Source organism: Anser cygnoides, chromosome 8 (assembly GCF_040182565.1).
Source record: "Anser cygnoides isolate HZ-2024a breed goose chromosome 8, Taihu_goose_T2T_genome, whole genome shotgun sequence".
NCBI classification, from domain to species: Eukaryota; Metazoa; Chordata; class Aves; order Anseriformes; family Anatidae; genus Anser; species Anser cygnoides.
Window position 1 is genome coordinate 23,387,273 of NC_089880.1, and position 27,575 is coordinate 23,414,847.

The 27,575-nt window shown below is 66.5% G+C and overlaps 3 protein-coding genes across 4 annotated transcripts; 1 reads left to right on the top strand and 2 right to left on the bottom strand.

The window, feature by feature from the left end:
- Window positions 1-135: 135 nt before the first annotated feature.
- On the bottom strand, window positions 136-2,462 carry DYNLT4 (dynein light chain Tctex-type 4). Its single transcript, XM_048059153.2, has 2 exons — window positions 1,515-2,462; window positions 136-1,329 (listed from the first exon to the last, which is right to left on the bottom strand). The coding sequence occupies exon 2, from the start codon at window positions 1,318-1,320 to the stop codon at window positions 643-645; it is 678 nt and encodes a 225-aa protein (XP_047915110.2). The 5' UTR covers window positions 1,321-1,329; window positions 1,515-2,462; the 3' UTR covers window positions 136-642.
- A 93-nt stretch (window positions 2,463-2,555) lies between these two features.
- BTBD19 (BTB domain containing 19) lies at window positions 2,556-8,711 on the top strand. Its single transcript, XM_067001286.1, has 8 exons — window positions 2,556-2,767; window positions 3,802-4,027; window positions 4,177-4,230; window positions 5,526-5,585; window positions 6,652-6,720; window positions 7,018-7,149; window positions 7,232-7,357; window positions 7,454-8,711. Exons 1-8 carry the CDS (start codon window positions 2,571-2,573, stop codon window positions 7,586-7,588), a joined length of 999 nt encoding a protein of 332 aa, XP_066857387.1. The 5' UTR covers window positions 2,556-2,570; the 3' UTR covers window positions 7,589-8,711.
- On the bottom strand, window positions 8,537-27,575 carry PTCH2 (patched 2). Of its 2 annotated transcripts, none has more exons than XM_067001284.1 (24): window positions 27,381-27,575; window positions 26,907-27,099; window positions 18,276-18,456; window positions 18,062-18,131; window positions 17,741-17,832; window positions 16,018-16,213; window positions 15,812-15,933; window positions 15,385-15,532; window positions 15,057-15,188; window positions 14,816-14,971; window positions 14,622-14,714; window positions 14,416-14,541; window positions 14,211-14,329; window positions 13,697-14,102; window positions 13,305-13,617; window positions 12,977-13,119; window positions 12,622-12,802; window positions 12,051-12,334; window positions 11,647-11,784; window positions 11,379-11,521; window positions 11,006-11,105; window positions 10,398-10,643; window positions 9,848-10,252; window positions 8,537-9,644 (listed from the first exon to the last, which is right to left on the bottom strand). In XM_067001284.1, the coding sequence occupies exons 1-23, from the start codon at window positions 27,453-27,455 to the stop codon at window positions 9,848-9,850; spliced, it is 4,062 nt and encodes a 1,353-aa protein (XP_066857385.1). In that variant the 5' UTR covers window positions 27,456-27,575; the 3' UTR covers window positions 8,537-9,644. The 2 variants fall into 2 exon arrangements, with proteins under 2 accessions (XP_066857385.1, XP_066857384.1); XM_067001283.1 differs by having other exon boundaries at window positions 18,267-18,456.

The following is a 27,575-nucleotide window of genomic DNA, read 5'->3' on the forward strand; positions in this document are numbered from 1 at the left end:
AAGGATGAAAGTCAGGATGGGTGTAAGGGCCTCATCTTGTACCTCTGTGCCTCTGGGGCTGGCAGGAGGAGGAGGATTTGCATCCTGCTGATAGCTGCAGAGCCCTGGAGCTGCCTCAGCCTCTCCTTGCTGCTGCCAAACCCATCCCCTGGTGTCATGCTCAGCTGCTCTGGGGCTTGTGCCGGGGGAAGCAGGGGCTGTGACTCCTGCCCGAGGGACAGGGCTGGGGGGTGCCCTGCGCTGCCTTGTGTCACGGGACGGGAGCTGGGCGCACAGCCAGGCAAGAGGAGGGACTTCAGCCTGCTCTGCAGGCTCGCTTTGAACAAGCTCCCTCACCTCCTGCCCTGCCTGTGAGCAGCCTGGGCTGTGGGAAAGGGGCTGGACTGCTCCGTATCCTCCAGGGCACAGCCCCAGGCTGCTGCCTGCTCCCAGCCTTGAGGGAAATGCAGCTTTTTGGGTTGGATTTCCTGCAGCTTGGGACTTCTTGCAAGCCACTGAAGTGTGTGCATCAACCAGGGGCACCGCGGGCCATCCCCTTGGCTCCCCATGTGCACCACAGCTCATCCACCTGGGGCTGGTGCAAATCCCTTTATTTCCACCCGCTCTCCCCCTCCAGGGCTGGCTGGGGGGAGGAGGCAGCCGCTACTCAAAATAGAGCCCGTGCACCGTGGCCACGGCGAAAAGGGAGGTGTTGGAGAAGGTGGCCGAGGCGAAGCTGTCGCTCTCAGGGTCCCAGAGCGCCCGGCTGGCCACCAGCAGGCTCTGCTGGCCGTGCTGGCCCAGCAGCACGTGGCACACCAGCTTGTAGCGGGGCGGCACCACCTCCTTCGCCCGGCACCGCAGCAGCTCGGCCAGGCTGTGCACCAGCGGGGCGCTGCCCTGGGGGCTGTAGGATGTGCCCCCCAGGACCCCGGCCAGGACCCTCTCCAGCACCCGCTGCACCCGCCCCGCGTTGAACCCGCAGCCTTTGTCCGGCCGCATCCTGTAGGTGTTTTCCAGGCGGATCTCGGGGATGGGCTGGAAAAGGGGGAGCCCCGAGAAGCTCACGCGGCTGTGGAGCATCCAGGGGCCGATGGAGGGGCGCTTGCCCCCCGGGGCTGCCCCCAGCGAGCTGCGGCGGCTGGCCAGGGGTGCCGGGAGGGTGCTGAGGATGGAGCTGTGGCGGGAGAGCAGCTGTGGTGCTTTGCCCTCCTCCGTGCTCCGTGCTGGGGCTGTGGGATTGGAGCCTCGGCAGGCGGTCCGGGGCAGAGGGGCTTCGGTGCCATCCACGGCCGTCACCTGGGTGGACGGGGCCAGCTCTGGGGCTGGCTGCTCGGCCATATGGGCAGGCTGGAGGGGAGAGGCGGCTCTGAGCACTTCTCTGGGACCCCAGTCCAGCTGGGGCTGACCCGTTGCACCTACACACGTGCCATCCCGCTGCCCTCCCGCCTGCACCCTGTCCCACCCGTGCCCCCAGCCCCGCTCCCTGTGTGACCCAGCTCCAGCCACCGTGCCCACGGCTGCCCAGCACCGACCTCTTCCCCTCGGTCCCTTGGGTCCAAGCGCGGTGAGCTCCTGGAGCGTGAAGTGTTGCTACGTGACACTGCAGCTCCCCATCCACGGCTCTGTAACTCTTTGTTTCCCGGTCCCCGCGCAGCCCCGTTGTCCTCTTTTGCCCCCAGCTCCCGAGAGCCGTGCCAGCTGCAGCCTGGGCCACAGCCAGCTTGGGGACAGCAGCTCTGGGCATGTCCCCTACGACCTCAGCATCTCCTGGCAGCCCCGAAAATGCTTCGTGGGTGTCAAAAGCAAAGGAAAAGCTTGCAGCCCTGCTTTGCACCCCAGCTGTGAGCTGCACAAAGGCTTGATCACCCCCCCCCAAAATAAACCCGTATCTTTTGGGTACCCATCCCCCTGCAATGCCTTTCCTAGGGCACCCCTACGGGATGGTGGGCACCCATGGAGCACAGCCTGGTGCTGGGGGAGTTGAGCCCCAAAATGTGCTGGGGGGTCCCTGCTGCTGTGATGCCCCAAATCGGGGCAGGTCTGGCCGGGACCCCCGCCCTGAGCAGGGTTTTCTCCCCGCCGTCGGAGCCCAGCCCAGCTGGTACATCCCAGCCACCCCATCAATGCGCCTTTGTCTGGCCGTGCTGCGATCTATTTGGGGAAAGTGGAGCCGGCCTTTGTGCTCCTATCTGCCGCGGAGGTATTTATAGCCTGCTGCCGGCTCGCGCTGCCAAGCACGCTGGCAGCCGGACTCCGCTCCCTTGGGTGCTGCCGCCTCTCCCCCCCACCATCGCTGGCAAGGAAAACTGGGCCCCTCCAGGGGCACCCCACCACGTCCCCGTCCCCTAGGGCTTGGGAGGAAGGGGAACAGGCATCCCCCATCACGTCACTTCTGGGTTTGGGCAAGGCAGGGTGTGCTTTCACTCCGCCTGTGCTCGCCGCTACCCTAAACAATCCCACGAAACACAGATCCTTGGCGTGAAGCATGGCCGAGGGTGGGCTTCTCCGCTCGCCGCCCCCTTATCCCCCCCCTTGCACACCCCCTGGCCCCCCCAACCCGTTCTCCCTCCTGCCAGCTTTCCCTAGCGATGGGCCGTGCTGCGGCGGCCTCCTCCCCGCGGCCTCCCCGTGCCGGCCAGCCTCCCGCCGGCCTCCCTCCCTCCCTCCCGTGCCGCCTTCCTCCGCCGCCTCCCCCCATGGCCCGATCCTGCTCGGCGCGGCTGCAGGGCGAGGCGGCCGCCTTCACCGCCGCCCTCCGCACCCTGGTCAACAACCCCCAGTTCAGGTGAGGGGCCGCCGTCCCCACCCCCCTACCCTCCCTCGCCGCCATGCCGAGCCCCCGGTGCCTCCCCGCGGCCCTCAGCCCTCCTGCGGGGCTCTGGGGACCCTTAGGGGGAGGCCATGGGGGCGTGCGTGGCTTTGGCACGTCCCGAAGCTCCCGTGGTGCATGCATGGCTTTGGTGGCGTCTCCCACGTCTGCTCGATCCCCACCCAGGCTTTCTGTCACTGCTGCCTCCATCGCCCCGCAGCCCCGGGGCAGGTGAAGGCCCGGCCGGGCCCCTGGCAGTGAGGGGCCACATCCTGCCCTCGTCCTCCCAAAGCGGGGAGCGGAGCTGGGCGGCTGCCTTGCGTGGGTCTCTTTGCCCCTTCATGCCCAAGGCCTGGTGGTGCTGTCACAGGAAATCCCCGTCCCTGCCCAAATGCTGGCCGCCCAGAAGAGAAATCCCAGAGAAAACGCCGCAGGCTGAGAAGGGAAGCGGCCGAGAGGTCCCGGCTGTCCCCAGCCCGCACCCCGCGTCCTGCCTCCTGCCTCCCACATCCTGCAGCCTCCGTCCTCCGTCCCGCAGCCTGAAATCTGCACGCCGCATCTGGCAGCCTTTCTCCCGCATCCTTTGCCCTGCAAGCTCCGTCCCACAACCTACAAGGTGCCCCCTGCGGCCTCCATTCTGCACCCTGCACCCTGCGCCTCATGTTCTGCACCCCGCATCCTACAACCTTCAACCTGAACCTCGCTCCCTTCTTCTTGCCCCACTGACCACAGAGACATTTATTCAGTTATTTATTTATACCTTTGCTGTTAGCGTTGCAGAGGTCCCTGAGGGCGCTGCTTTCATCCCCACACATCCTTTTGGTCCCCACAAGAGCTGGGCCATGCCTTTGTGCACCTCTCCCAGCCCATCACCCTGCTGGGATGGGGGCTCCTGCTCTTCACCCACTCCCTTTCCCGGGACCAGGGGACCGTGGTGGGGCTGGGGGGGGCCACCCTGTGCCCTGTCCCAGCCCCTGGGGGGTCCCACCACGGTCCCCTCTCCTCGGCAGCGACGTGACCTTTGTGGTGGGCCGGGAGCAGCAGCGGGTGTTCGCGCACCGCTGCGTGCTGGCGTGCCGCTGCCAGGCTTTTCGGGGGATGCTGGGGGGCGGCGAGGACCCCCCCGGCAGCGTCCCGCCCCAGGGCCCCTTCGTCCTGGGCAACGTGCAGCCCGACGTCTTCCTGGCCGTCATCGAGTTCCTCTACACCAACAGCGTCACCCTCAACAGCCACATCGTGAGTGGGGAAGGGGATGGATGGGGAGGAGGATTTGGGGGGGGGGGGGGTGGTGGTGTTGATTTTTTGGGTGGTGCTGCACGGAGACAGAGTTTGGGCTCGATGGGCCTCGTGGGTGCCTTCCAGCTCGGGATTTTCTATTTCTGTAGGCACTGGAGGTGCTGACCTCTTCGGTGGAGTACGGCCTGCAGGACCTGTGCAAGGTATGGCCCTGCTGCACCTGGGGTGGTGTCCGTCCCCCCCCCATGTCCCTGTGCTGAGGGGCACCCGAGGATGGCTGGAGGTGGCCCTGAGGACGACACCGCGGTGCATCACCCACATCCACCGGCTTAGGCTCAGCCCTGTTCCCCGACCCCGGAGGTCTCTCTGGGGCAGGGGTCCCCATGGGGGGGGTCAGCAGCAGCCTGGAGCTGGAACCCCCCCGCCCCCGGAGCTGGGGAATCCCAGGGAGGGACACGGGACCTCGCATGTCCTGCTGCACAAGGGGCAGCAGGAAAGCCCCAACGCCATCGCCCACGGGCGCCTCCGGCCACGTCAGGAGGCTGCTGTTGGGAAATCCCCGGTCTGGGGAGCAGGGAGCGAAACGGAGCGGTGGGAGCACGCCACCAGGGCCGGGGACGGACAGACGGACGGGGAGCGGGCTGGGGCGAGGAAGGGGAGGGAGCTGAAGGGTCCCAGTGGGGACACGTCACCAGACCCATTCCTGAGTTACGGCCGGGCTCATGGCGTGACCCAGCACTTCCCCTCCCTCCGCACCGCGCTGTGCCGGGGACCGAGCTGCCCCGCGTCCCTTGGGGGGGGGGGGGGCTGTAAAGAAGGGGGGTGGGGGGGGTCAAGTGACCAAGTGCCAGCCGGGGAAGCCCGTGGTTCTGTCCCCAGCTGCAGCGTGACTTCATCTCCCAGTCCCCGCTGGTGACTCAGGGCCCTTCTGCTCCAGCTGGTTGCTCCTCCCCACACATCACGTCATTTTGGGTTTCCCAGGGACCCTGACCCATCCGCGGCGGCTCAGCCCCCACGTTTCCCCCCCCCCCCCCCCCCATGGCTCGGGTCCCCTTTGTGTGGGAGGCAGCTGGGGTGGGCAGCAGGGAGCCCGTCTGGCTGCGTCCCACCTGCTTTTTGGGCTGCAGACGATTTGTTTGCCCTCTCCGAGCAGCCACGGGCAGAGCTGGGGTCACCCGGCAGCTGCTGCCGTCACCAGGGCTGTGACCACGGCCAGGGCTAAGTGACCTGCCCTGGGGTGTGAGGTTGGTGGCGTTTGGTCAGCCCAGGCTCGCTCCCCGGCTGAATCACTGCCCGCACACCGTGCTGCATGCCCTCATCCCCCAGCCCAGCCCTGCGTTACGAAACCCTGCAGGGCTGGAGGCACCTCCGCCCCATGTCCCATGTCCCTTGTCCCATGTCCTGGGGGCTCAGGGGGTGCTGAGCATCACGGAGATGGGGGTGGCGGTGGTGCTGGGTCCCCGCTGCGCCCACCCACCCTCTCCCTTCTGCCTTCCAGCTCTGCGTGGAGTTCATCAAGGACACGCTGAGCGTGGAGCAGGTCTGCGAGGCGCTGCAGGTGAGCCGTCCTGGGCCCCTGGTGCCAGGGGGGACAGTGCCTGAGTCCCTCACGTGGGCAACGGGCCATATTCGGGGCGGGGGGGGGGGACACCAGTCTGGGGAAAAACCAGTGACAGCTTCCCAATTAGCGTCACGGAGGGTAAAAATAACCTTGCCTATTTTGGGGCATGAGCTGGCCTGGCCCCCCTGCCCTCGGCTGCATGGTGAGGCTGGGTTTCCCTCCCCTCCCAGCCCAGCAGCCCTCCTGTCCCCTGGGGATGTCCCACTGGGGCTGCAAGGGCCACCGAGGTCATCAGAGCGTGGCAGGGCAATGTCCCCAGGACATCGTCCCCCACACAGGGCCACCCAGAGCTCCTCAGTGCAGGGATATTGCAACCATTTGTGTGCAACTGGGAGGCACTGGGTTTTTTTGGAAATCCTCAAGGTTTTTGGGGCCAGTTCCCAAAACCCTGCTGAGATATAGAGAAATGCTCCCAGGACCGGCCCCACACTCGTGATCCTGCAGATCTCTGCCACCTCCCGAGGCCTGAAGCGATGCCCCTGGGGCGAGATGCTGGCCCTGGCGTGCAGAAGCTCCCGGCGCACGTGGTACCTGACCACCGTGGCGTAAACAGAGCTAAAACGGGCTCGGAGGAAACAAACAGAAAACCCCAAAACCCCAGAACAAAACAAACTTGAAGAAAACATCTCGCTCTGCCCACCCCCAGCTTGCGTCAGCGCTGGTCCCAACTGTGGCAGCGGGGCAGGCGATGCTGCACAGCACCCAAACACCCCACACGCATGGGCAGATACCACGGGGGGGGGGGGGGGACGAGGATGTGTCCTGCTGCCCCGAGAAGGGCACAGCAGTGGGCAGAGCCAGCCCAGGGATGAGCTTTGTTCCTGGGGGAGGAGAAGAGCACCCCAAATTCCTGCTACAGTGGGGAATATGGATACAGGGCAGGCTGGGGGGGGGGTGGCAACAGGCAGCATGGGGGGGGGGGCTCTCTGTAGGGCTTTTTTTGGAGGGGGAGGGTCTCCTTCCTGCCCTGGGCCCCCTTGCAGGTGTCCGTGTTGTCCCACAGGCTGCGGTGACCTACGGGCAGGCGGACCTCCAGCAGCACTGCCTGGCCTTCATCGAGAGCTGCACCGCGGTACAGCCATGGGCTATGGGGGGACCCGAAATGGGGGCACGGCAGGGCTTGGGGAGCAAATGGGGACACGGCATGGGGTAGCCAGGGGAGCAGGGCTGTGAAGATGGGGTGGCTGGGGGCAGGGGAGAAAAGGGACCCACTGGTGTTTGGGGGTGGGGGGGGGAGATGCTGAGAGCCGCGTAGGGGATGGCAGATGGGATCAGGGTCCTGGGGTGCAGGATGGTGTGAAGGAGGGGGTCGGGGTGGGTGCTGGTGCCAGAAGTGATCTTGGTGCTGATGCCTGAACTGATCTTGCAGGAGGTGGTGAGGACGCGGGGCTTCCACGAGCTCTCCGACGCGGTGCTGGCGCGGGTGCTGCGCAGCGACCGGCTGGCCGTGGACGAGCTGGACCTGGTGCAAGCCGTGCGGGAGTGGGCGCACGTCAGCTCGGTGAGTGCAGCACAGCGGGGTCGGGGGGGGGGGGGGCGGTTCCCAAAACACCCCCCCCCAGTGCCTGATGGCTGTCCTGCAGGCCGTCCTGGAGCGCCCGGTGCCCGAGGTGGCCGCCCTGCCCGTGCGGGAGCTGCGCCTGCCCTTGCTGGCACCCAGCGAGCTGGCGACGCTGGAGAGCCACAACCAGCGGGACCTGCTCATCCCGGTGAGCTGCTGCGCCCTCTTCCTTGGAGGGGCTGGATTTTGGGGGGGCTGGAATGTCGGTGCCACGCTCATGTCCCCATCCCCATCCCCACCCCAGGTGGAGAGCATCGCGGCAGCCTGGCGGTCCCACGCGCTGCGGCGCGGCAGCGGGGTGCCCGCCCGACTCTGCCGGCCCCGGCGCGGCACGCGGCCCCGCGAGCACCACCGGCACCTGGACCCACAAACCAAGTAGGGGCCGTGCCCTCCCCAGCCCCACCGGGGGGGGGCTTGGGGAGAGGCAGTGCCCCTGGCTGGGTGCTCTGCAATGGCTGTGGGGTTGGGCACTGCTGGAGCGTCAATAAATCGCTTTTTCCCACTTTGGGATCAGGGCAGGATACGGGGTCACCCCTGGGTGGGGGCTGTGGGGCAGCTGAAAAAAGGGATGTGGGCTCTGTGGGGCCGGAGTTGGGTTATGGGGTGGGTGGAAGGAAGCCTAGGCACCCACACAGGGTGCGTGGTGACCCCAGGGGGCCGCAGGGTTGCCCTTTATCCCAGCCCCACCGCTGGCCACCCAGCCAGGTCCCATCCTTGCCGGGGCCGTGCTGCCCTCCCCCGGCAGCGGGGCTGCGCTGCAGCAGCCGGCGAGCAATGGCACCGGGACCGAGCCCCCCCCAGCCCCCCCCCCCCCCCCCCCCGTGGTGCTCAGGAAGCAGGGAGCCCCCAGCCCCATGCCAGGCAGAGCCTGGGCTGCAAAATCCCCCCCACGGCTGTTGCACACCCACCCCCCTTTACACAAGCAGCTGCGTCTACCCCAACCCCCCCCCCATTCAGCTGTGCCCCCCCAGGAGACAGGGTCAGACACGGCGGGTAATTTATATATAATATATATATTTACTCTTTAAAAATAAACCTTCGGTCCCCACTACCGCCTGTACAAACTACAAAAATAAACCTTTGCTCTCTTTGATATAAATAACTTAGATGGCATTGGGGGGGTTGGGAATAAAGGAGGGGGGGGGGCTGCCCACCGTGCCCACGCCTGGCACGGGGACGGGGACCCCGGGGCCACCCCAGCTCAGCGGCAGTGTCCGGGGGGGGGGCCAGGGCGGCGGGCACGGCAAACACCGCTGGAGTTAAAGTGCTGGGTGACGGCGCGGACGGTGCCCGGGATGGGGACACGGATGGGATTTTTTTTTTGGGGGGGGGGGGGGGGCAGGGAGGGGTGGCCCCGTTTGCATGGGAACAGGGCGAGAAATTAGCTTTCCCAGCTGGATGTGCCCGGTGGCAGTGTGGGTGCCCTTTGTGGGGGCAGAGCACGTGAGACCATGGCCGTGGGACATCCCGGGGGCTTGGCACAGCAAGGACCCCCCCCCCCCCCCCCCCCCCAAAAAAACCCTGCCTGTGCGGTGGCAGCAACAGGCCCCCCCGGCACATCCCCTGTCTCCATCCCTCCCGTGCTCAACAGTGGGGAAACTGAGGCACGGAGGGGGCGACGTGGCCGCCCAGCACCCTGCAGAGAGTGGGGGGGGGGCACGACCCAGGTCTGCGCCCCTGCCCCGGGGGGGGGGGGCAGCCCTGCACTGGCAAAGGGTCTGCCCCCTCGCTGCCCGAACCCCGGGCAGCCGGGCGAGGCTGTCGGCTGAGAAATAAATCTTTTAAAATAAGCTTAAAAATATATATCTCTCTATAGATAAGTTTCCCTTTGCAATAAATAAAGGTGTTGGGGGGGGGTGCCCACCCTGGGCTCTGGGGCTGCCCCCCCCTTATCGGGAAGGGGGGCACCCTGGCTGGGCAGCCCAGCAGGTGGCCCAGGGAGGGGGGTCCCAGGAGGTGGGGGGGGGGGGGGGGCAGGCAGTGACCCCCACGCACGCAGGGGAGGGTGGCGGGGCAGAGGGCTGGGCGCTGAGCCCGCCGTGCCAGCAGCTCCAGAAACAGAGGGGGGGGGGGTTAGTGCTTCCATTTCTGGGGGGGGGGGGCACAGGCCCGGGGGCAGGCTGACCCCAAGCCCTGGAGGTGTGTGTGTGTTGGGGGGGGACACAGCGTTGTCGGCACAGCCCCGGGCAGGGGACGGGTGGCACGGCACGGCCTGCACACAGCTTGCATAGAAATGCCAGCCTGCCCTGCCGAGCCCATTTGCGGGGTGGGGGGAGGCGCGGGGGGGCCGGTCCTCCTCGGCCGAGACCGGGGCATCGCCGCGGGGGCGATTAGCAGCACGACGCGGGCGACCCCGCTCTGCACCCTCTGCGCCCCTCCGGGCGCTGGGAGACGCCAGCAGCCCACGAGCCGGTGCCATCCGTGGGACCGGTGACCTGCGGAGAGACAGCAGGGGCTCAGCTGGGTCCCCAAAAAACCCACCCTGCACCCCCCCCCCCCCCCCCCAATGCCATGCACCATCCTGCAGCAGTGCTCGCAGCCGGTTAGCGCTGCCGGGGCGATTTGGCACCTCTTGGGCTGCTGCTGCCACCGGTCCCCGCTGCAGGGGACAGAGGGGACGCCCGTGTCCCCAGCTCACCTAGCGCCGGGCGCCCGCCCCGTGGCCTCCCAGGCTCTGCATCTCGAAGGCTTCGGGCACGGCGCTGGGCACGCCGGGCTCCTCCAGGCTGTCCGCCTCCGCGCCGAAACCGGGGTAGGAGCCGGGCAGCGTGGGGTGCAGGGCCACCGTCACCGAGGCGGTGGCCGTGACGGTGGTGTAGCTGCCGGCGGGGCCCTGCAGGTGGGTGCTGTAGGAGGGCAGGGTGGCCCGCGGGGCTGGCCGGGTGCCGGGCGAGCAGGGCTGGCCCGGCCGTGGCGGTGCCGTGGGGCGCGGGTAGTCTCTGGGCGGTGCGGGGCACGGCTCCCCGAAAGGCAGCGGGGGTGCGGGCTGGGGTGGCTCCTTCTTCCCCTGGACCTCCGGGCTGTCCTTGTAGGGCTTCAGCACCTGGGGAGGAGAGGAGTGGGGTGTGTGTAGGGGGGCTGAGCATCCCCAGCGACCCCCCAGCACCACCCTGCCACCCCACAGGGGACCTGCGTGTCCCCGTCCCCCAGCTCCATCCGGCCGCCGGCCCCCTGACGGAGACACTCACGGTGATGCGGGGGAAGCTGGGGTCCTTGCCGGCCTCCAGCAGGATGTGTGCCGGGGCGGGGGGCACGATGAAGGGTCCCCGGGGGCTGCCCGGCCCCACGCCGTCCCCGTAGCACTCCGTGTCCGAGGTGTCGGTGAAGGCGGCGGGCCAGGCTGGGGCACGGCGGATGTACAGACCCCCGGGGCCGAGGCACGGGGACACCGGCTCCGGAGGGGGCAGGCGGGGGCCGTTATCCAGGGGGGATGCCTGGGAAGAGAGGGGACAGTCAGAGGTACCAGGGACACGCAAGGATGGGGGGAGTGTGGGGTGGCAGGGAGCACGGGGTGATGGAAGGATGGGGTAAGGGAGTTGTGGGGTGAAGCAGGTACAGGGAGAAGGGGATATGGGATGAAGCAGGGATGGGGGCAAATGGGGACGGGACAATTGGATATGGGGCAAAGAAGGGATGGGCAAAGCACGGGTGATGGCAAAGAGTGAGGGATGGGCTGAGGGGAGTACGGGACAAGGGGCGTGTGGGGTGAATTTAGGACTGGGCAAGGCAGGGATGGGTGTAGGGTGAAGGTAAGGTGTGGGACGACAGGGGAAGAGGAAAGGTGGGGGTCTCCTACCTCGGGGGGTGGTCCGATGACGGAGAGCAGGACGGGCAGCAGCACCAGCCCGTTGAGCAGCCCCAGCAGCGTCAGGATGGTGAGCACCGCAAAGAAGTACCTGCATGGGGGGAGGGCAGGGGGCTGAGCGAGCAGTACCCCCAACCCTAAAACACTGCACACCCCAACCCCATGTTCCCCGTTCCCTCTGGGAGCCCCACGTCCCCCCCTGTTCCACGCAGGACGGGGACATGTCCTCACCACCTGCCCCATGTCCCCACCACCACCAGCTGGGGGGGGGGGAGGCTGCCACGCTCCCCAGCCCCCATTGCCACAGCTTTTTGGGGGGCAGCAAGCAGCCGTCCCCGCACCCAGTGGGGCACCCGGCGCTCACCTCATGATGAAGTCAAACTCGGAGCCGGCCAACATGAGGACGCCCAAGAGGGTGGAGACGGCGCCGTCCATCACGGGGGCGAAGGTGTGCTCCAACGCAGCGGCCGAGCGCACGTTCCTGCTCCCTGCTGCTGTCAGGAAGCCCTGTGGAGGGTGGGATGGGGTCACGGGGGGCTCGTCCCCGCATGCACGTGGGGCGAGGGGGTCAGCAAGGCTGGGGGTGGGAATTGGGGTGCCCCGTAAGCAGGTAGGGTTCTGTTGTCACTCACCAAGGCCACGTGGACGGTGAACTCCACGCCGATGCCCACCGAGGCGATGAGGATGACCACGGGGATGGCGCTCAGCTTGATGCCCATCAGCCCCATGATGCCAAACAGCTCCACTGCCATCATGGCCAAGATGGAGACCTGGGGGGCAGCGGGGTCAGTGGGGGGGTGGCTCTGACCTGCGCATGGCCTGCCCGACCCTACAGCCTACATATAGGGCATCCTCACCCTATTGCCCCATCCTGCTCACCTGGCGGTGTCCCTCTGTCCTATATAACAGGGGATGCCCTCACCCTTGTGTGCAGGGATGTCCCCAAACCCCTGTTCCATCCATCCAGTGTCCCCGATTCCTCCTGACGGGTGTCCCCCACCCACCACCACCTCCACGCGGCGGGGCGCATACTCACGATGATGCCGGCCGTCCAGGGGTTGAGCAGCAGCAGGGCGCAGACGAGGAATGTGCAGGCCAGCAGGATGCTGATGGCCAGCAGGAACCAGTGGCGCAGGCCGATGTACTGCTCCCAGAAGAGGAAGGGGTAGCCGCTGGGGTAGCTCAGCACCCCGTGGCGCTGGGCGGCCTCCCGGCAGATGGCCCGCACGCTCTCGATCGCCTCCACGAAATCGGCTGTGCGACGCAGCCCGCTCAGGTAGAAGGGGAACTGGGCGAACTCCAGTGGCTGGGCTGCTGGGACTGGGGAGGGAGGAGAGCACGGGGTGGGCACGGGCAGCACGGCGGCCCCGAGACGCCCACCCCAGCCTGGGTGCAGCCAGGATGCGTGCCTGGGCACCATGGGGTTGGGGAGCCCTTGAGGGGGTGAGTGGGGAGCAAAAGGGGGTGTGTCTCTATCAGGGGATGCTCATGGGATGAAGGAAGGAGCAGGGAAGGTGCCCCACGTTTCTTGTGGGGCAGGGAAAGTGGAGTCCTCTGCCAGGGGAGGATGCTGGGGGCCGCAGGGATGCCGCCAGGCGCTCACTCACTTCGCAGGTTCTCGCCCGTGGTGTCGTACTTGTCATGGATCCACTCGGGGGGCGGCGGGTAGAAGTTGGCCTGCGAGGCGGCGAAGCCCAGGGGGTCGTTGCTGGCCCACACCGTCAGGCAGATGTAGAAGGTGTCCGGTGGGATGATGCCGTTTTCGTCCACCAGCCGCCGCGTGGTCAGCTGCAGGGGCGAGCAGGACAGGCCATGAGCAGGGCGCTGGGCACAGGACATGGCACAGCCCCGTGGCTCCATCCCCAGCCCCGTGGCTCCATCCCCAGCCCCGTGGCTCCGTCCCCAGCCCCGTGGCTCTGTCCCCAGCCCCATGGCTCCGTCCCCAGCCCCGTGGCCACCCACCTGGTTGAAGTTGAAGGGCTCCTTCTTGTTGCCCGTCTGGATGAGGAGCTTGTACGCCAGCGCCCCGTCCTCAGAGCCGTTGCGGTAGCTGTCGTGGGTGATGCGCCCGGCTTGCCAGTCCCTGTCGAAGGTGGCCTGGAGCCCTGGGGACACAGCGTGGGGTGTGAGCATCCCTCGGGGCATGCCTGGCATTGCTGGGCACCTTGTGGGCACCACACAACCCTGGGGGCTCCCAGAGGATGCCAGGCACCCGCGAAGGTGTGCAGGCTGGGGAGGGGGTCCTTGGGCAGGGGAGGGCACGAGGAGGAGGGCAAGGGGTGCCCCTCACCTCGCAGCCAGTCCTGGAAGTAGTGGAGCCACATCTTGGGCAGGTCGTGGTTGCCCTCGCGCACCACGTACTTGACGGTGCTGAAGGCCTGGTGCAGGCTGAGCAGGGCGGCCTGGGCGCCCGGGTAGTGGAAGCCGCCCTTGGTGACGATGAACATGTTGTAGAAGGAGAAGTACTTGAACTGGGCCGAGATGAAGGCGTGAGCCTTGGTGTCCCGCGGCACGATGTCCGTCAGGTAGAGCCCGTCGTGCACCATGGTGGTGCCGTAGAGGCTCAGCCCCAGCAGCGCCAGGAAGAGCACCACCACCACCGCCTGTGGGGACAGCGGGGTCAAACCAACGTCCCCCGCCACCCATCCCCATCGTGGGGCGGCCGTCCCGTCCCCGCCTCACCTTGGTCTGGGTGCGCAGCAGGAGCGGGGCGTACTTCTCGCGGGCGAAGTCGGAGAGGCTCCAGCGGCAGAAGGGCAGGGGCACGCACTCGCGCCCGCCCTTGGCCTCGTCCAGCTGGGCCAGGAGGTCCCGCGTGGAGCTGGAGGAGGTGAAGACCTGCGAGCCCAGCGGGTCGGCGGGCGGCAGGAGCACGGCGGGCGAGGTGCACACCTGGGAGGTGGGCGGCAGGACGGTGACGATGTGGTGGCCCGAGGGGTCGCACTGGGTGAAGGCCTGCACGGTGGTGGTGATCTGGGTGCTGGTGGCCACGCCGGGGTGCCCGTAGGGGGACGGGTGGGAGGCATGGTTGTCGTTGGCGTCTGCGAACTCCTGGGGCTGGATCTGGATGACCCGTGAGGAGCAAGGGCTGCGGGGAAGAGACAAGGGGATGGTGATGGCAGGGCTGCCCACGTAACCACTGTGGGGGACACACGAGGGCCAGCCCCATCCTCTGCGGTGCCGGCAGAGGCGGTACCTGTAGAAGCAGCAGAGGATGTCGAGCCGGCGCTTCTCCCGCCGGTGCAGGTCCATGCTCAGGATGGCGGGGAAGATGAACAGCACCATGGCAAAGTTGAAGACCACGACCACCGCTGCCTGCAGGCAGAGGGACACGTCAGAGCCGGGCCCTTCCCACCCCAAGGATGGGGTCGCTGCTCCCCAGGAGGGCACCGGGGCCGTACCTGGATGGAGAAGGCACGCAGGGCAGGGATGGGCACCAGGGCTGCCATGAAGAAGGCGATCATGTTGCTGACGGAGGTGAGAGCCACGCTGGTCCCCGTGCGCCTCAGGCACTCGCCCGTCCGCTCCTGCGGGGCACAGAGGGACACGGTGACGAGGGAGCGCGGGGAGCAGCTGGGGAGCCCCGGGAGCAGGGCTCGGTGCTCACCTTGAAGGGGACGTGCTGGCTGGTCTCCGTGAAGGCGTGAGCCAGGAGGAACATGTCGTCCACGCCGATACCGAGGGCCAGGAAGGGCAGGACCTGCCGGAGAGCAGCCAGTGTCGGCACGGGGACGGTGTTGGCACGGGGACGTGGCCACCGCCCGGGAGGAGGGGACCCAGGGCTCTTCCCCCAGCACCTACCTGCGTGGTGGCCGCGTTGAAGGAGATGCCGAGCAGCGAGCAAAGCCCCAGGCCGGAGGCCACGGAGAGGGCCACCAGCAGGACCCCGGCCAGGCCCACGGCCCCCTGGGACTTGGAGCAGTCCCACCGCAGCATGGTGACGCAGGCGTAGGCCAGCTGGAGGAGCGCAGCGGGTTAGCGGGGATGCAGAGGGGAAGGAGGGATAGGGATGGCAGGGGATGAAGAGGGGGGGTGTACGCACCATGAGGAGGTAACCCCCGGCCACCCGGATGGCGCTGACGTCGGAGAAGGACTTCATGATGTCGTTGAGCGTGGTGGTGGAGAAAGCATGGACGCTCTGCGTGGCGTTGGGCGGGATGGAGTCCTGCGCCAGCTGCAGGGCATGCCCCCCGTTAGACAAGACCCACGTCCCCCCACGAGAGGACCCAGGGGCTGAGCATCGCCTCCGAGGGCGCTGGGGACCCGCAGGACCATGAGAGCGTGGTGCCAGGACCCACGGCCACGTGAAAGCGAGGCAGGAGGGGGGATGCTGTGCTACACAGGAGCTGGGGGCTGTCCCCAGTACCCACCTCCACAAATTTCCTCTGCCAGGCCTCCAGGATGGCACCCGCCTTCTCCTCGCTCCAGCTGATGTCGTGGATCTCGTAGTCGTCCTTGAAGTGCTCGAACAGCTGCCGGGGGCTCATGAGGAGGAACATGGTCTGCAGGGCCTCGGCGCTGGGGGACACGCACACATCCCGCTGGGACCGGCTGTGGCACCCCGTGTCACAGGGGTGGGTCCCCCCCAGCCCCACGGGGACACCTGGACCCTGTCCCCTTTGTCCCCAGCCTTGCTCCAAAGCACTGACCCCTCACCAGACATGCTCCCAGATTACCCTCTTACAGTGGGTGCCCTTGGGTGCTGGATGAGGCCACCGTGCCCCAAACCATCCCACGGGCACCACGGCAGGGACCCCGCACCGTGCCCGGGGACCCGCGTGCCATGACAGCTCGTACCTCAGCAGCTTGCCCTGGGAGTCTTTGGTTGTGCCACCTAAGATCAGCTCCTCCTGCCAGCGCATGAATTTCCTGGAGAAGCCGTGGCAGCCCCCCGAGAGCTCCGCCGGGATGTCGGGGCTCTGCCGGCAGAGGGGAGGTGGCATCAGAGGTGTGGGACAGGCAGGAGAGCAGCGAGACCCCGGTCCCCACGGGACGTCACCTACCTGCTGGCTCTGCTTGTTGGGGGCACTGGGGGGGCACTGGGGGTCCCGGGGGTCCAGGCAGGGCCGCTCCATGTAAGCCTGCCCCACCTCTGCCTTGTCCAGCAGCTCCTTGAAGCCTTCCAACGACGTGAACTGCCCCAGCTCCTCCATCAGCTGCAGAGGGTCCAGGTTGCTCCACTGGATGTCAGGGCGGCCCCTGTGGAGAAAACAGCACGGGGGATGCTGAAACCCCCCACCTCGAGACCCTATTCCATGCGTGGAGCGGGGCTGGCACCCCAAAATCCCTGAGGGGGTGCCCCAAAGGCAGAGTGAAAGGATGTCAGGACGCCTGCCCGCGGCGTCCCCGCGCCCCAGCGCAGCGGGCCGTGCCCCGAGTCAAGTAGCGTGCCTGATCCTGTTAGGCTGGGACAAAGGGGGGCAGCCGGCCCCGCGCGCCCCGCTCCGTGCGAGCAGTCAGGGCGATTACTGCCCGCGGGCTAACGTCTTGATAGCGGGGAGGGGATGCTGCAGCCCGGCCGGCCCTAAAGCTGGTGGTTTTGGGGCTTTGCTGAGTGGGGCAGGACGGAGAGCAAGGCTGTGCCGGGAGCTTGGGTACCCGCAGAAAGGGTTTTTTTTCCATACGCGCTGATCCAGACCCGCTCTGTCCCAGCTCCAGTGGCCACGCTGCCCAGGGCCGGCTCCCTGCCTCACCCGGCTTCTCTCTGAGACAGAAAGGCCGCCGGAAAAAAAAAAAAAAGCCAACAAACCCAGCCCAGCGCTGCAAAGAGGCGAAGAAAAAGCCCCAAGCGAGTGTGGGCTCTGGGGAGAAATGCAGCCTAATAATTCATGAAGGCTGGCTGGGCCGGAGCCGGGCGCTCGAGATTCCCACATACCAACCGGAGCTGCTGCCGCTTCCAAAGAGAGCCCCTTTTATCTGCTTTCGCTTGCTTCACTGAGCCAGGGCAAATCCTTTTGTCTTTCCATAGATTGCCGCTCTTTGTTCTCCCAGCTCCCGCCCCGCTCACCCCTCAGAGCCTTAAAAAGGGGGAAGAGTCCCCGGGCTGCCCGGCCTGGGTACCGCTGCGGGGAGAGGTGGCTCCTGCCCCTCCGCGGTGCCACCCTACAGCCGGGCACCCGAGCACGGGGACCCGCTGCAGCCCCCGATGGACAAAGCCAGCAGCGCCCCGCTTGCTCCTGGTCCGCTTCGTTCCCCGCTCCGGCCGGGCTGGGGTGGATGATGCAGGGTCTGGGGGGGGGGGGGGGGGTGAGGGGACAGCCGGTGTCGTCCCCCCCCCCCCAGCGCTGGCTGGGCACGCTGAGGCCCCTTTCCCCTCCTCCCGTCCCGCAGCAGCCTGAATAAGGCCACTATTTCATCTGTTTGGCAACGGGCAGCTTTCAGAGCAGCATTAGCATGAGAAAGCGCGGGGCTGCGTTTGCTGACAATGCACAAGTCTGCCCGGGCTCTCCCGGACAAACACGCCTGTAAACAGAAGGAATGCAGCCCCCCCCTTCACCCCCCCACCCTCCTGGTCCGGGGACCTGAGCACAGAGGGAGCAGCCCCAGGCACCTGCGTGTGGTGCCCGCACCTCTCTGTCCCCACGTCCCCGTCCCCGGTGGGGTGGCAGCACCCGCTGCGGGGACGCGGCGGTGCCACCGGGACCAGCCAGGTGGATGCAGATGGGGACGCGTCCCCGGTGCCACAGCCCCGTGGTGTCCCCCCCCCCAGGCCCCCCGCACACTCACGGGAGGTAGGCTGAGCCTCCCTGCAGCTTGGCCCCTTCCCAGAAGCAGTCCAGCGGCGTCAGGATCACGCAGGGGAACAGCTTCTCAATCATCTGCGGGAGGGAGAGAGGCGTGAGGGGTCGGCGGGGACGCGTCGTGGCCCCCTGCTACCTGCCCAAATCCACCCCCCTCCCACGTGGAGCTGGAGGTTTGGGGGTTGCTTGCAGCACCTGGAGCTGGAAACCCCCCTGTGGCCCGGTTCTCGGGGGGGGGGGGTTTACCACGATGCAACCCCACCGACCAGCCATGGGGTGCCCGATGCCACGCGCGGCCAGGACTCACCCTCTCGATCATGCCGTTCTCGATGATGGGGACGCCTGACTTGTAGCAGATCTTGTTCAAATCCCATGATCTGCAAAGGCAGGGGGAGGGCGTGAAGACAAGCTCCAGCCCACGGGAGGGCGAGGGGCACGGCAAGGTTGGGGTGGGGGGGGGGGACACACGGGGCACGGCGGGGGTCCCCGTCCCTGTCCGGAGCCGGACTCACTTTCCGTACAGCGAGACTTGCACTTTGCTGGCAGCCAGGGCCGCCTCGAGGTGGAGCTGCAGGGCCTCCTGCGTCAGGATGTTCTCCCCTTCCCGCTTCGGGGTCTGGATCAGCATCTGGGACGTGTAGACGGACTCCTCGCCCAGCTTCTCCTTCGTGTAGCGGAGCTCCTGGCTGACGCGGCTGCCCGCTGTGGGGGGGACCGTGGGGCGCTCCGTGAGCACCGAGGCCACCCCAAAGCCCTGTCCCCCCAACACCCTGCCCATAAGGGACGCCCGGGGAAGCGAGCTGGCCCTGCAGCGTTAATTAGGGGGTGCCACCAGAACCCAGGAGACTTCTCGCCACGGGGGTCCACAACTGCTCCATCCTCCGTGCGCCTGCACCCCAGGGACCCCAGGGCTGGTGGCCTCAGGAGCCTGCACCCAGCACCCACACGGACACTTCCAGCCTCATTTGGCTTTGCTCTCCCTGAACCCCCCCGCACAGCTGGAGAGGTGGACATCATGCATCCACCCCACCCACCATGGATGCCCAAGACCACCGGTCCCTGCAGGGGCAGGGCTGCTCTGGGAGCACCTGGGGACAGAAAGGTGCTGGGGGGCTCCCCAGCCCTTCGGCACCTCCAGCAAGCGGGACCCCAGCACCCCATCACCCACCGGGACCCATCCCTGAAGGCATCGCAACAGCTCTGCGACCAACGGGACCGACGTTCCCCCAGAAGGCACTGACTTCATTTGCAGTCACACGCATTTATTTACAGCGCCTACAGCACCCGGCCACCCTGCTCCCAGCACCCTCCATCAGGGGGAGGACTCCGGATGAAGCCCCCACCCCGGTGCCACCCACTGAGGACACCCCAAGCGCCGCAGGCAGCCGGGGGCGCTGAGCGCCCTGCCACATCCCGGGGCGGCTCTGCTCTCGGGGGGCCGGATCCTGCCCAGCGCCGGGGCAGGATTCATCCTCGCCGGGACGCTCCCTCAGCAAGAGGCCGGGGCCCCGGCGGGCCTGGCCCCCCGCCAGCACCGAGGAGGCCAGAGCAAGACCGCAAATAAGCAGCAGAATCTTCCCTTTTAATGACTTATTATATGGGTTGGTGGTTTCTTTTTTTTTTTATTATTATTTATTTTTGATTTTTTTTTTCTCTTCTTTTTTTAATATATTTTCCTTGCTTTTTGGGTGGCGGGGGGGGCGCCTTTATTGTTCCTGGCTGGGCTGGGGAGCAGCTGGTGTCCATCAGATGCCAGTTGCGATGGAGGTCGTGCCAGGGCTGGGGAGTAAGGCGGGGGGGGGGGGGGTACACACGGACACGGCCTTTGTGTGCGTGTGACAGAGGGGACGTCGGCGCCCGGGGGCTGGGGACAGGAGGAGGGTGGGTGCCGCGGGGGGACCGTCCCCTTCCCTTCCCTTCCCAGCAGGCTGGGAGGTCGGGCGGGAGGTGCACCGAGCTGCTCTGATCTCGGCCGTGCCACCCACGCCGAACCCGCACGGATGGGTGGGGGGGCTTGGGGCTAAGGGAGGGGGGCTGGACCCGGCCCCACGGCCGCATCCTGAGGGCCGCATCCTGCTGCGCCCCGCGGGCAGCGCTGCGGGAGGAGCCGCACATCTGCGACCCCCCCCCTCCCTCCAAGTAAAAAAAAAAAAAAATTAAGAAAGAGAGAGAGAAAATAAAAAGCCGTCCCTTGTAATTAGTGTTAATTTGGAACAGGGCACTGCGAGCCGTCAGCAAGCTTCAAAGGCAGTGAGGAAGCCTCAAATTCCAACACCCTAATTAACCAAAGAGCAACATGAAAAGACAAGGCAGCGCGCGCGGGGCTGCCAAGGACACTTCAAACGGGCGCGCACCCGCCGGACGGCACGGCCGGGCCCGGGGCTGGGAACGGGGCGAGACGCCCCACGCGGCACAGAGCCGGCCTGCGTGCCCCCCCCTGCAACAGGGGGCTAGGGGAGGGGGCCGGAGAGCGCCATGATAGCAACAATGAGCACGTTAATGAGGAACTGTATGTAAATTAAAAAAAAAAAAAATTAAAAAATCTCCAATTAACAAAGGGAGCCCTCGGCTTTTTCATGCAAAGGGCCCTCTGGTTCCAATCAGAGGCCCGGTCCTGCTTGTTAACAGCCCCGCTCCAGCACCCCCTGCACCCACAGGGGGCCGTGGGCCCCCCACTCCCCCAGCCGATGCTCCCCGGCCTCCCACGAGCATCCCCATGGGGTGGAGGTGCAGGGTGCCACGTAGCTCGCCCCAGGGGGTGATGGAGGTTGGCTGCACCCCAAACACCCTGAGGGTGTCGGGAGGGGACACCCACGGTGCCCAAGCTGGTGCCAGGAAGGGGACGGGGTCCTGGCAGCTTGGGAGGCCTTGGGTGCAGCGTCCTCCCGCCCACGTGGGAGCCCACCCCGTAATTGGGAGCCCACCCCGTAATTACGGCGTCCGCCGCAAAATTACAGAGCGGGGCGGGAGCCTCCCTGCCCCCTGCCCGGCCACCCTGCCTGCGCTGCCCCCCGCAGCACCTCCATCCAGCCTCCACTTTTTGGGGATGGGGTGCTTGGCCCCACTGCAAGCACCCCGAGACACAGCACGGAGGGTTTGGGGTCAGAGGGCCCCAGTTCAGGGCCTGGTGTGGGCACCAGGCCTGGCACATCACTGTGGGGACATCCATGGTGAGGGCAGTGGGACGGGGCAGGCCGCCCACCCCACAGCGGGCTGTCCCCGCTGGGCACAGCTGAAGGGGATGGAGGCGAGGAAGATGGTGGAGGTCACGGAGGGGCACTGAAACACAGGGAGATGTCCCGCTGGGAGGACCACTCTGTCCCCCAGGGGTGGGTGGAGGCTCAGTCACAGCAGTGCCACCACGCTGCGGATGGGCCCTGGGCACCACCGGCCGCTGTCATCGCTCAGGAGAGCCGGGACCGAGCACGTCCTGTGCTCGGCCTCCAAAAGAGGTCAGGCCCTGCCTGGTGTAACAGGGTGGTGGCACGCGGCGACCAGCGGGGACAGCACTGGACGGGGCCTAGTCCTGGTCCTGGCACTGTCCTAGTGCCACCACCCCAGCAAGGGGGAGGAGGGGGTCCCATGGGGGCAAAATCCCATTGCTGGCACCAGGATGCCAGCTTTCAAGCCCATGGATGGTGGGGAAGGTCACACCGAACCCCTCCTGAAAATGGCACCCCTATGGGGACGCCCCCCCGCCCCCCCCCAGCACCCATGTGGCCACCTTGCTGCAACAAGGGGCACCCAGGGGTGCTGACACCAGAGCACAAAGCTGCTCCACAGCACAGTCAAAGCACGTCACCCGCAGGGATCCACACACACCCCCGCATGATTAAACCCCCGTGGGGACACCCATCGGTGCCAGCACCACCCCACAGCCCCAGCACCACCCCACAGCCCCAGCACCACCCCACAGCCCCATGGACGGGGGTCCTGAGGCACTGGGGGGGGGATGGACATGGACGCCTCGCCACTGTCCGCTTCCCCGTGCCGACCGGCGTGCAAGCCGGAGGCCACCTTCAAAGTGTTGTGGGGCGGATTAGCTGGATTAGGGAGCCTGTGAAAGGACCCATGCTGCTCCGGAGGAAGTCTCGCCGAGGGCGTGCTGAAAGAGCCATTTTTACCTGTCCCGGCCTCCCGAAAAGCCCCGCGGCCCCGTCCTGTCAAAACACGGCCATACACCGCACCGGGGCCATCCCCGTCCCCGTGGGGTGGCAGTGGGGTGTCCCCAGGCACAGGGACGGGGGGGGGGGCTGGTGGCTCCACTCCCAGCCCCACAAAAGCACTCCTGACGCTTCCCTAAATAAATACAGCGAAAAGAGGGCTCTGCTTTCAAAAAGCCAGCGGAGGGGGTCAAAAAAATAGTAATAATAATAAAAATAAATAAATAAACGGCCCATTTGGGGCCAGCTCCCCATCCGCCAGCCCCGGCCAGCCTTTGTTTATGGCCGGAGCTAAATTAATGTCTTTATTACCCCAAATCCCTGCGTGGCCGTTCCCAGCGAGGCTGAGGGGGGGGCGAGGAGCCAGCAGCGGCGCGGCCGGGACCGAGGGGACAGCGCGACCCCCGAAAAAGGGGGAGAGGGGATTCAGTTGGGAACCATTCACCGCTAAGACTCCTGTCAGCATTGACATAAATTTCCACTGGTGTTGGCATTTAGGCATTTGCCATTTCCATATGTATAGGGCTGCCTGTACTAATTATGCTAATCACCCCCTCTGTTGGCTGCTGTGAAAAATGGCCACATTAGGCACTCCACTGCTTGCTAATGTCACTTAATGTGTGGTTGAAACATACATTCATCCCGCTCTGAATGGTGAAATTTTTCCACATTGCTGGCTTCATTCAGGCAAGAAATGAATTTTTTGAACTCAGACCACTTTTCCAGGCCCGAGGGAGAGGCAGATAATAAAACCCTCTTCTCAGTCCCTCGCGCTGCCCCCTCCCAGCCGCCCAACAGCACTTAAAACGCACGGAGAGCCCCCTCCCTAAAGCTGGGGATATGTCTAAGTTTAAAGGGAAGGAAAAGAATAAAAAACAAAAAAACAACCCCAAAAAAAAACTTCCTAGGAAAACAAAAATGTATAAGTTGACAAGCAAAGCAAAATGGATACGCGCAGATAAGCCACAGCCATCTGAAAAGAGTCTCCCAGACTTTTTGGTTAATTAGCAAAATTTTCCAGCCCGAAAAGCTGACCGAGCTGTCAAGGAAGGGAAGAGCAAGAGATTTCTCGGTGGCCTCCCAAAGATAAATAAGCGGAGGCAGTCCCCGCCTGCGCCCCATCTTCGGGCCAGTCCCCGGAACGGTGCTTGTGGGGCCGGTGGGGCTGCAGGAGGGGGGCTTTGGAGCAAGTGTCAGAGCCCAGCAAGCCAACAAAGCCTGTTTTTATATTTTTAGGATAACGGGGCGCAGGGACCCCAGCACCCCACGGCAGCAGCACACCGCAGCTCCTTGCTGTTCTCAGCCCCCACGTCCCAAGGACGCCCCCAGACCCTGCCCAAGCCCATGACCAGAAGGGGTCACAGGGTCCCAAAGCCAGGCCAGGAAGGGCCCTGTGGCAGCACCAGAGACCCCTTCCCACCCCGTGGGGTGACACCAGTGCCACCACACGCACGGAGGAGCAGGGGGACCCTGTCCCCACCGCACACCGCCTGGGGATGGAGCAGGGACGGGGCAGCCGGGGCGCGGGGCCGAGCCACCCCGCAGCCCCCCACGCAGCCATCTTGCCCCTCCAAACCCACCCGCTGCCGGCGGCCAGACCACCCACCTCTCCCCGTGCCCACCCAGAAAGGGCCACGGCACCCCCCTCCCCACGCAGCTGCTGCCCCACACGCATCCCCCCCCCCTTTCCTCCGGGGGTCCCACGCGCAGTGGGGAGCAGCGTGGGAAGGGGGGGGACACGGGGACAGCCTCCCTCTGGGGCAGAAGCGGGGTGGGGAGGGTGCTTAATCCCACCCTCAGCTCTTGCTGGGGATTTCTGCTCCCTGGTGCCCCCCTCGCTGCAGAGGCGGACAGAGCCAGCCCCCTCCATGCAGCCCATCTCCCGTCAGCCCCCGCCACGGGGGCACCCCCTGGGCTGCACCCCGGCTGTGCGCTGGGTGCCAGGAGTGGGTGTGCGGGGGGGACACCCTGTGCCAAGCCCCACGGCAGAGGTCAGGGAAGGACAAAAGCTAGCGGGGAGAAATCTCAGCTTCATGCCCCAAGCTGGGATCAGGGAAGAAAACCCCCCCCTCACCCCCACACCGTGCACTCATCTCCACCCCTCACCCCCACACCCCAGCACATTCGGGGTACCCCTGACCCCTCTGGGGCTGCTCCGGGGGGATTCGGCAGCTCTTTGAGAGCGCGAGGGCTGCGCGGGGCGCTCGGCTGTTCCGGTTAGGAATTAACCCGGCCTTCCTTTGAACCAGCCCTCGGCGCTATAAATCAGGCAGGGCCATTCACCACCCAGGGCTCTGCCTCCCCGGAGCTCGCCGCCCCGGCCCCTTGGCCCTACGAACGCCCTGGGAGAGCCGGGAACAGCTGCCAGGTGTCTAGAGGTAACTCAACACTCGCTGCGAGCCGGGGTTTCAAAGCCTGCGAGCGGCTAATTGCTTCGGAGGAGCCTAATTGAACATTTCCACAGTCGGGTCCAATTTATGGGGTGACACGGCCTCCCTCCCGTCTCCCAGGCAGGGACGTGGGTCAGGCGGTAACCCCAGGGCACCGCCAGCACCCCCCGGCCAGACCCCATCCACCCCACGGGGGTTGGGGGAGGTTCACGGGGCTGGGGACCCCCCCGAGCCGGGACAGGGGACCCCACAATTTCCCTCATTGGCCACAGTTGAGAAATGCCCCTGGGGGGCAGAGTGGGGGCTGCCCACCCTATTACCCCAGGGGGGGACGGCGACACCGTGCCCCTACCGCCAGGCTCCAGGAGGCTGCGCTCAGCCTCCCGCGGCCTCTGCTCTGCCTGTGGAGGTCGATCCCTCTCCTGGGTGAGGTGGTTTGGGATGGAGCATCACCGAGCTGCACCCCTCAGCCTGTCTGTAGACAGGTGAGCGGACAGGGGCCAGCTTCTGAAGGTCACCAGAGGCTTCCCGTGAGCCTCAACCACCCCACTGCCTGCGAGCAGGGCCACGGGATGGGACCGGGACTGCCTGCCCCTTCAGCACCACCTCGGGGCTGGGAGGGACCACGTTCCTACAAACATCTCCCCACCCGGACAGGGCAGGAGCCTCGGGGGGCTCCCAAGGCTTAGGGGACACCCAGGTTTTGCCAGCCCCGAGCCGCCTCCACCCGGCACCGGACTCACAGCACAGCGACGCACACCCCAACAACCCCACTGATGGGAGGAAGGGGTGGCCGAGAAAGTCCACGGGATTTTCACATCCTAAAACGCTCAGGATCCAAACGCACGGTCCGGGAAGCTGTCCTGCTGCCCCCGATACTGCACACCCCGCACCAGCAGGACGGGAACGGTGATCAGGGAGGGCTGGGGACAGCCAAGGACACCGGGGGATGCTTTGATCTCGCCAGAGCACGCAGAGGGAGGCCAGCAGGGAGGCCGGGAAGAGGCAAGCACCCGCGGGATGGGAACAGGGCAGGGAGGCAGCCCCAGGGCTGACACGCGAAGCTGAGGGAGAGCAGCAAGTCCGTCCGTCCGTCCTTCCACGCCTTGAAACCATCCCGGCCGCACCATCCCGAGCCAGCACCCCGCAGAGCACCACCGGCACCCCCCGCTCAGCAGCGTTGGACCACGGGGGAAAAATCCAGCTCAAAACACCGGGAAGATGCCCTGGCCAGGAGGAAGAGCCAGCTCCTCCGAGAGCTCCCTCGCCGTCCCCACACCAGCAGGGTGGCATAGCGGGGTGCATGTGCCAGAAAAAGACAACTTTGGGGACACCTCCAGCCGTCCCCACAGCCAGCCTTGGCCCCTTCCCCGTCCCGCTCTCCACCCCGACGTGCCGCAAGCCCTGCTCCCTCTGCAGCAGGAGCAGCCACCTCCCCAGCTCCGTTTGCAGACGCACCAGATGCTCACCCCAAAAAACAGAATAAAACCCCACAGAGCCCGAGCCACGACCCGGAGCAAGGAAACCGCTTTAGGATCACGTCCCCGCTCCAGCGGCCCCCATCCGGACCGGGAGGCACCGCCGGGCTTCTCTGCTACGTGGTGCAGGGGAACGGGGCGACGGGGCCGGGAACGGGGCCAAGCACCCCACGGGAGTGGGGAGCAGGTGGGGGGGCTGCAGGGCCGTGGGTGCGAGCAGCGAGGGAGCGCAGGGCCCTTTTTTTTTCTTATATATACATATATATATATATATAAAAAAAAAGGGGGTGGGAGAGCAAAGTTGCTTCTATTGTTGAACCAAATCCAAGAGTAGCTGAGGACCACACAGGGAGCGGGGCGTGGGGGAGGAGGCAGCGCTCCCGCACAAAGATGGCTGACACCCCTCCGCTGAGCAACATCTGCCCCGGCACGGCACCCGGCACGGCACCCGGCACGGCACCCGCGGGCCACCCGCCGGGCACCCACGGGCCACCCGCCCCGGCCGGAGGCGGTGGCGGGCGAGCGGCCGGGAAGGGTGCCGGAGGGAAGGCGGGGGGGGGGGGGGGGGCGAGAAAAATCTGTGCTCGCGCTTATTAATAACAAAGGGCCGGGTTTTAGCGAGGGTTCCCCCTCGGAAACGGGGGATTTGCTCCCGGCCTGACCCTGCCCCGCTCCCTGCTCCCCTCCCGGATGCGCTCCGGGAGCCGCGGCCAGGACCGGCCCCGGGGGATGCTCCCGGGCGGGCACCGGGCGGCAGCCGGGAGAAGGGGATGTGTGCACGGAGGGGATGGGGGGGGGGGGGGGAAAAACAAAAAGAACACGCGTGGGGGGGGGACCCGCGTGGGCAGCCCCGGAGCGCACAGCACCGCCGGCGGCACCCCACGTGCGGGGACACCCGGGGGGGGGAACCCCACGGAGCGGCGCCGCGCGCGGCCGGGATCCCGCAGCCGAGCATCGCCCCACGGCTGTCCCGCGTGGCCGTGGGGGGGGGGGGGACAAAGCCCGGGGGGACTGGGGACAGCGGCGGCCACGGGGATGGAGATGGGGCCGTTCCCACGGGTGGGCGAGCCCGGGGAGGATTTGGGGGGGGGGTGGTGGTGGTGGGGGGGTGTCGCCCTTACCTTCCACCCAGAGGTGCTCGATGTCGGTCTCGACGGAGGCCACCCGCAGCCCCACGGCCAGCGCCCCGAAGAGCAGCAGCCCCACGAAGAGCACCTTCCCGCAGTGCCGCTGGATCCGGCAGCCCAGGGCGAAGAGCAGCGCCTGCAAGCGGGCCCGCAGCCACAGCGGGGCCTTTCGGCCGCCGGCCCTGCCCTGCGGAGTAGGGGGGGGGGGGGGGGGGACGGTCAGGATTTAGGGGGGGGCTCGCATAAGGGCTCAGCATCCCCTCCCCGGGTGGGATTAAAGGGCTGGGGGGGGGGGGGGGGGGGGGGAGCGATGCGCCGTGCTGTAGGGCTGGGATGCGGATGCTCCCAGTGAGGACCCCCCCCCAAAAAAAAAAAAATTTTTTAAAAGTTAAAAATTTAAAGTTATAAAAAATTACTCAAAGCGCTAAAAAGCAAGGGACGGGTGACGCCGGGGGAGCTCTCCCTTACCTCGGGGGCCGGCTTGCGGCGGGCGGCTCGGAGCGGCGGCGGTGGCGGCGGCGGCGCGGGGGGCTCTGCCGGCATGGCGGGGGGCGGCTGCGGGGCGGGGGCACCCCCGCGTTAAGCGGGGCCGAGCGCGGCCCCCATCGGGCTCGGCGGCGCCGGTGGTGCCGGTGCCGGTGCGCGGGGCTCTGCGCCGCCCGC

Coding starts and splice junctions, on each gene's coding strand:
- PTCH2 (XM_067001283.1), bottom strand. CDS start 27,455: ATGCCGGCAGAGCCCCCCGCGCCGCCGCCGCCACCGCCGCCGCTCCGA. Junction 14,330..14,415: donor TGCGTGCCTTCTCCATCCAG/GTACGGCCCCGG, acceptor CTCTGCCTGCAG/GCAGCGGTGGTCGTGGTCTT. Junction 10,253..10,397: donor CCAGCTTCCCCCGCATCACC/GTGAGTGTCTCC, acceptor TCTCCTCCCCAG/GTGCTGAAGCCCTACAAGGA.
- DYNLT4 (XM_048059153.2), bottom strand. CDS start 1,320: ATGGCCGAGCAGCCAGCCCCAGAGCTGGCCCCGTCCACCCAGGTGACG.
- BTBD19 (XM_067001286.1), top strand. CDS start 2,571: ATGGGCCGTGCTGCGGCGGCCTCCTCCCCGCGGCCTCCCCGTGCCGGC. Junction 4,028..4,176: donor TCACCCTCAACAGCCACATC/GTGAGTGGGGAA, acceptor CTATTTCTGTAG/GCACTGGAGGTGCTGACCTC. Junction 6,721..7,017: donor TCATCGAGAGCTGCACCGCG/GTACAGCCATGG, acceptor CTGATCTTGCAG/GAGGTGGTGAGGACGCGGGG.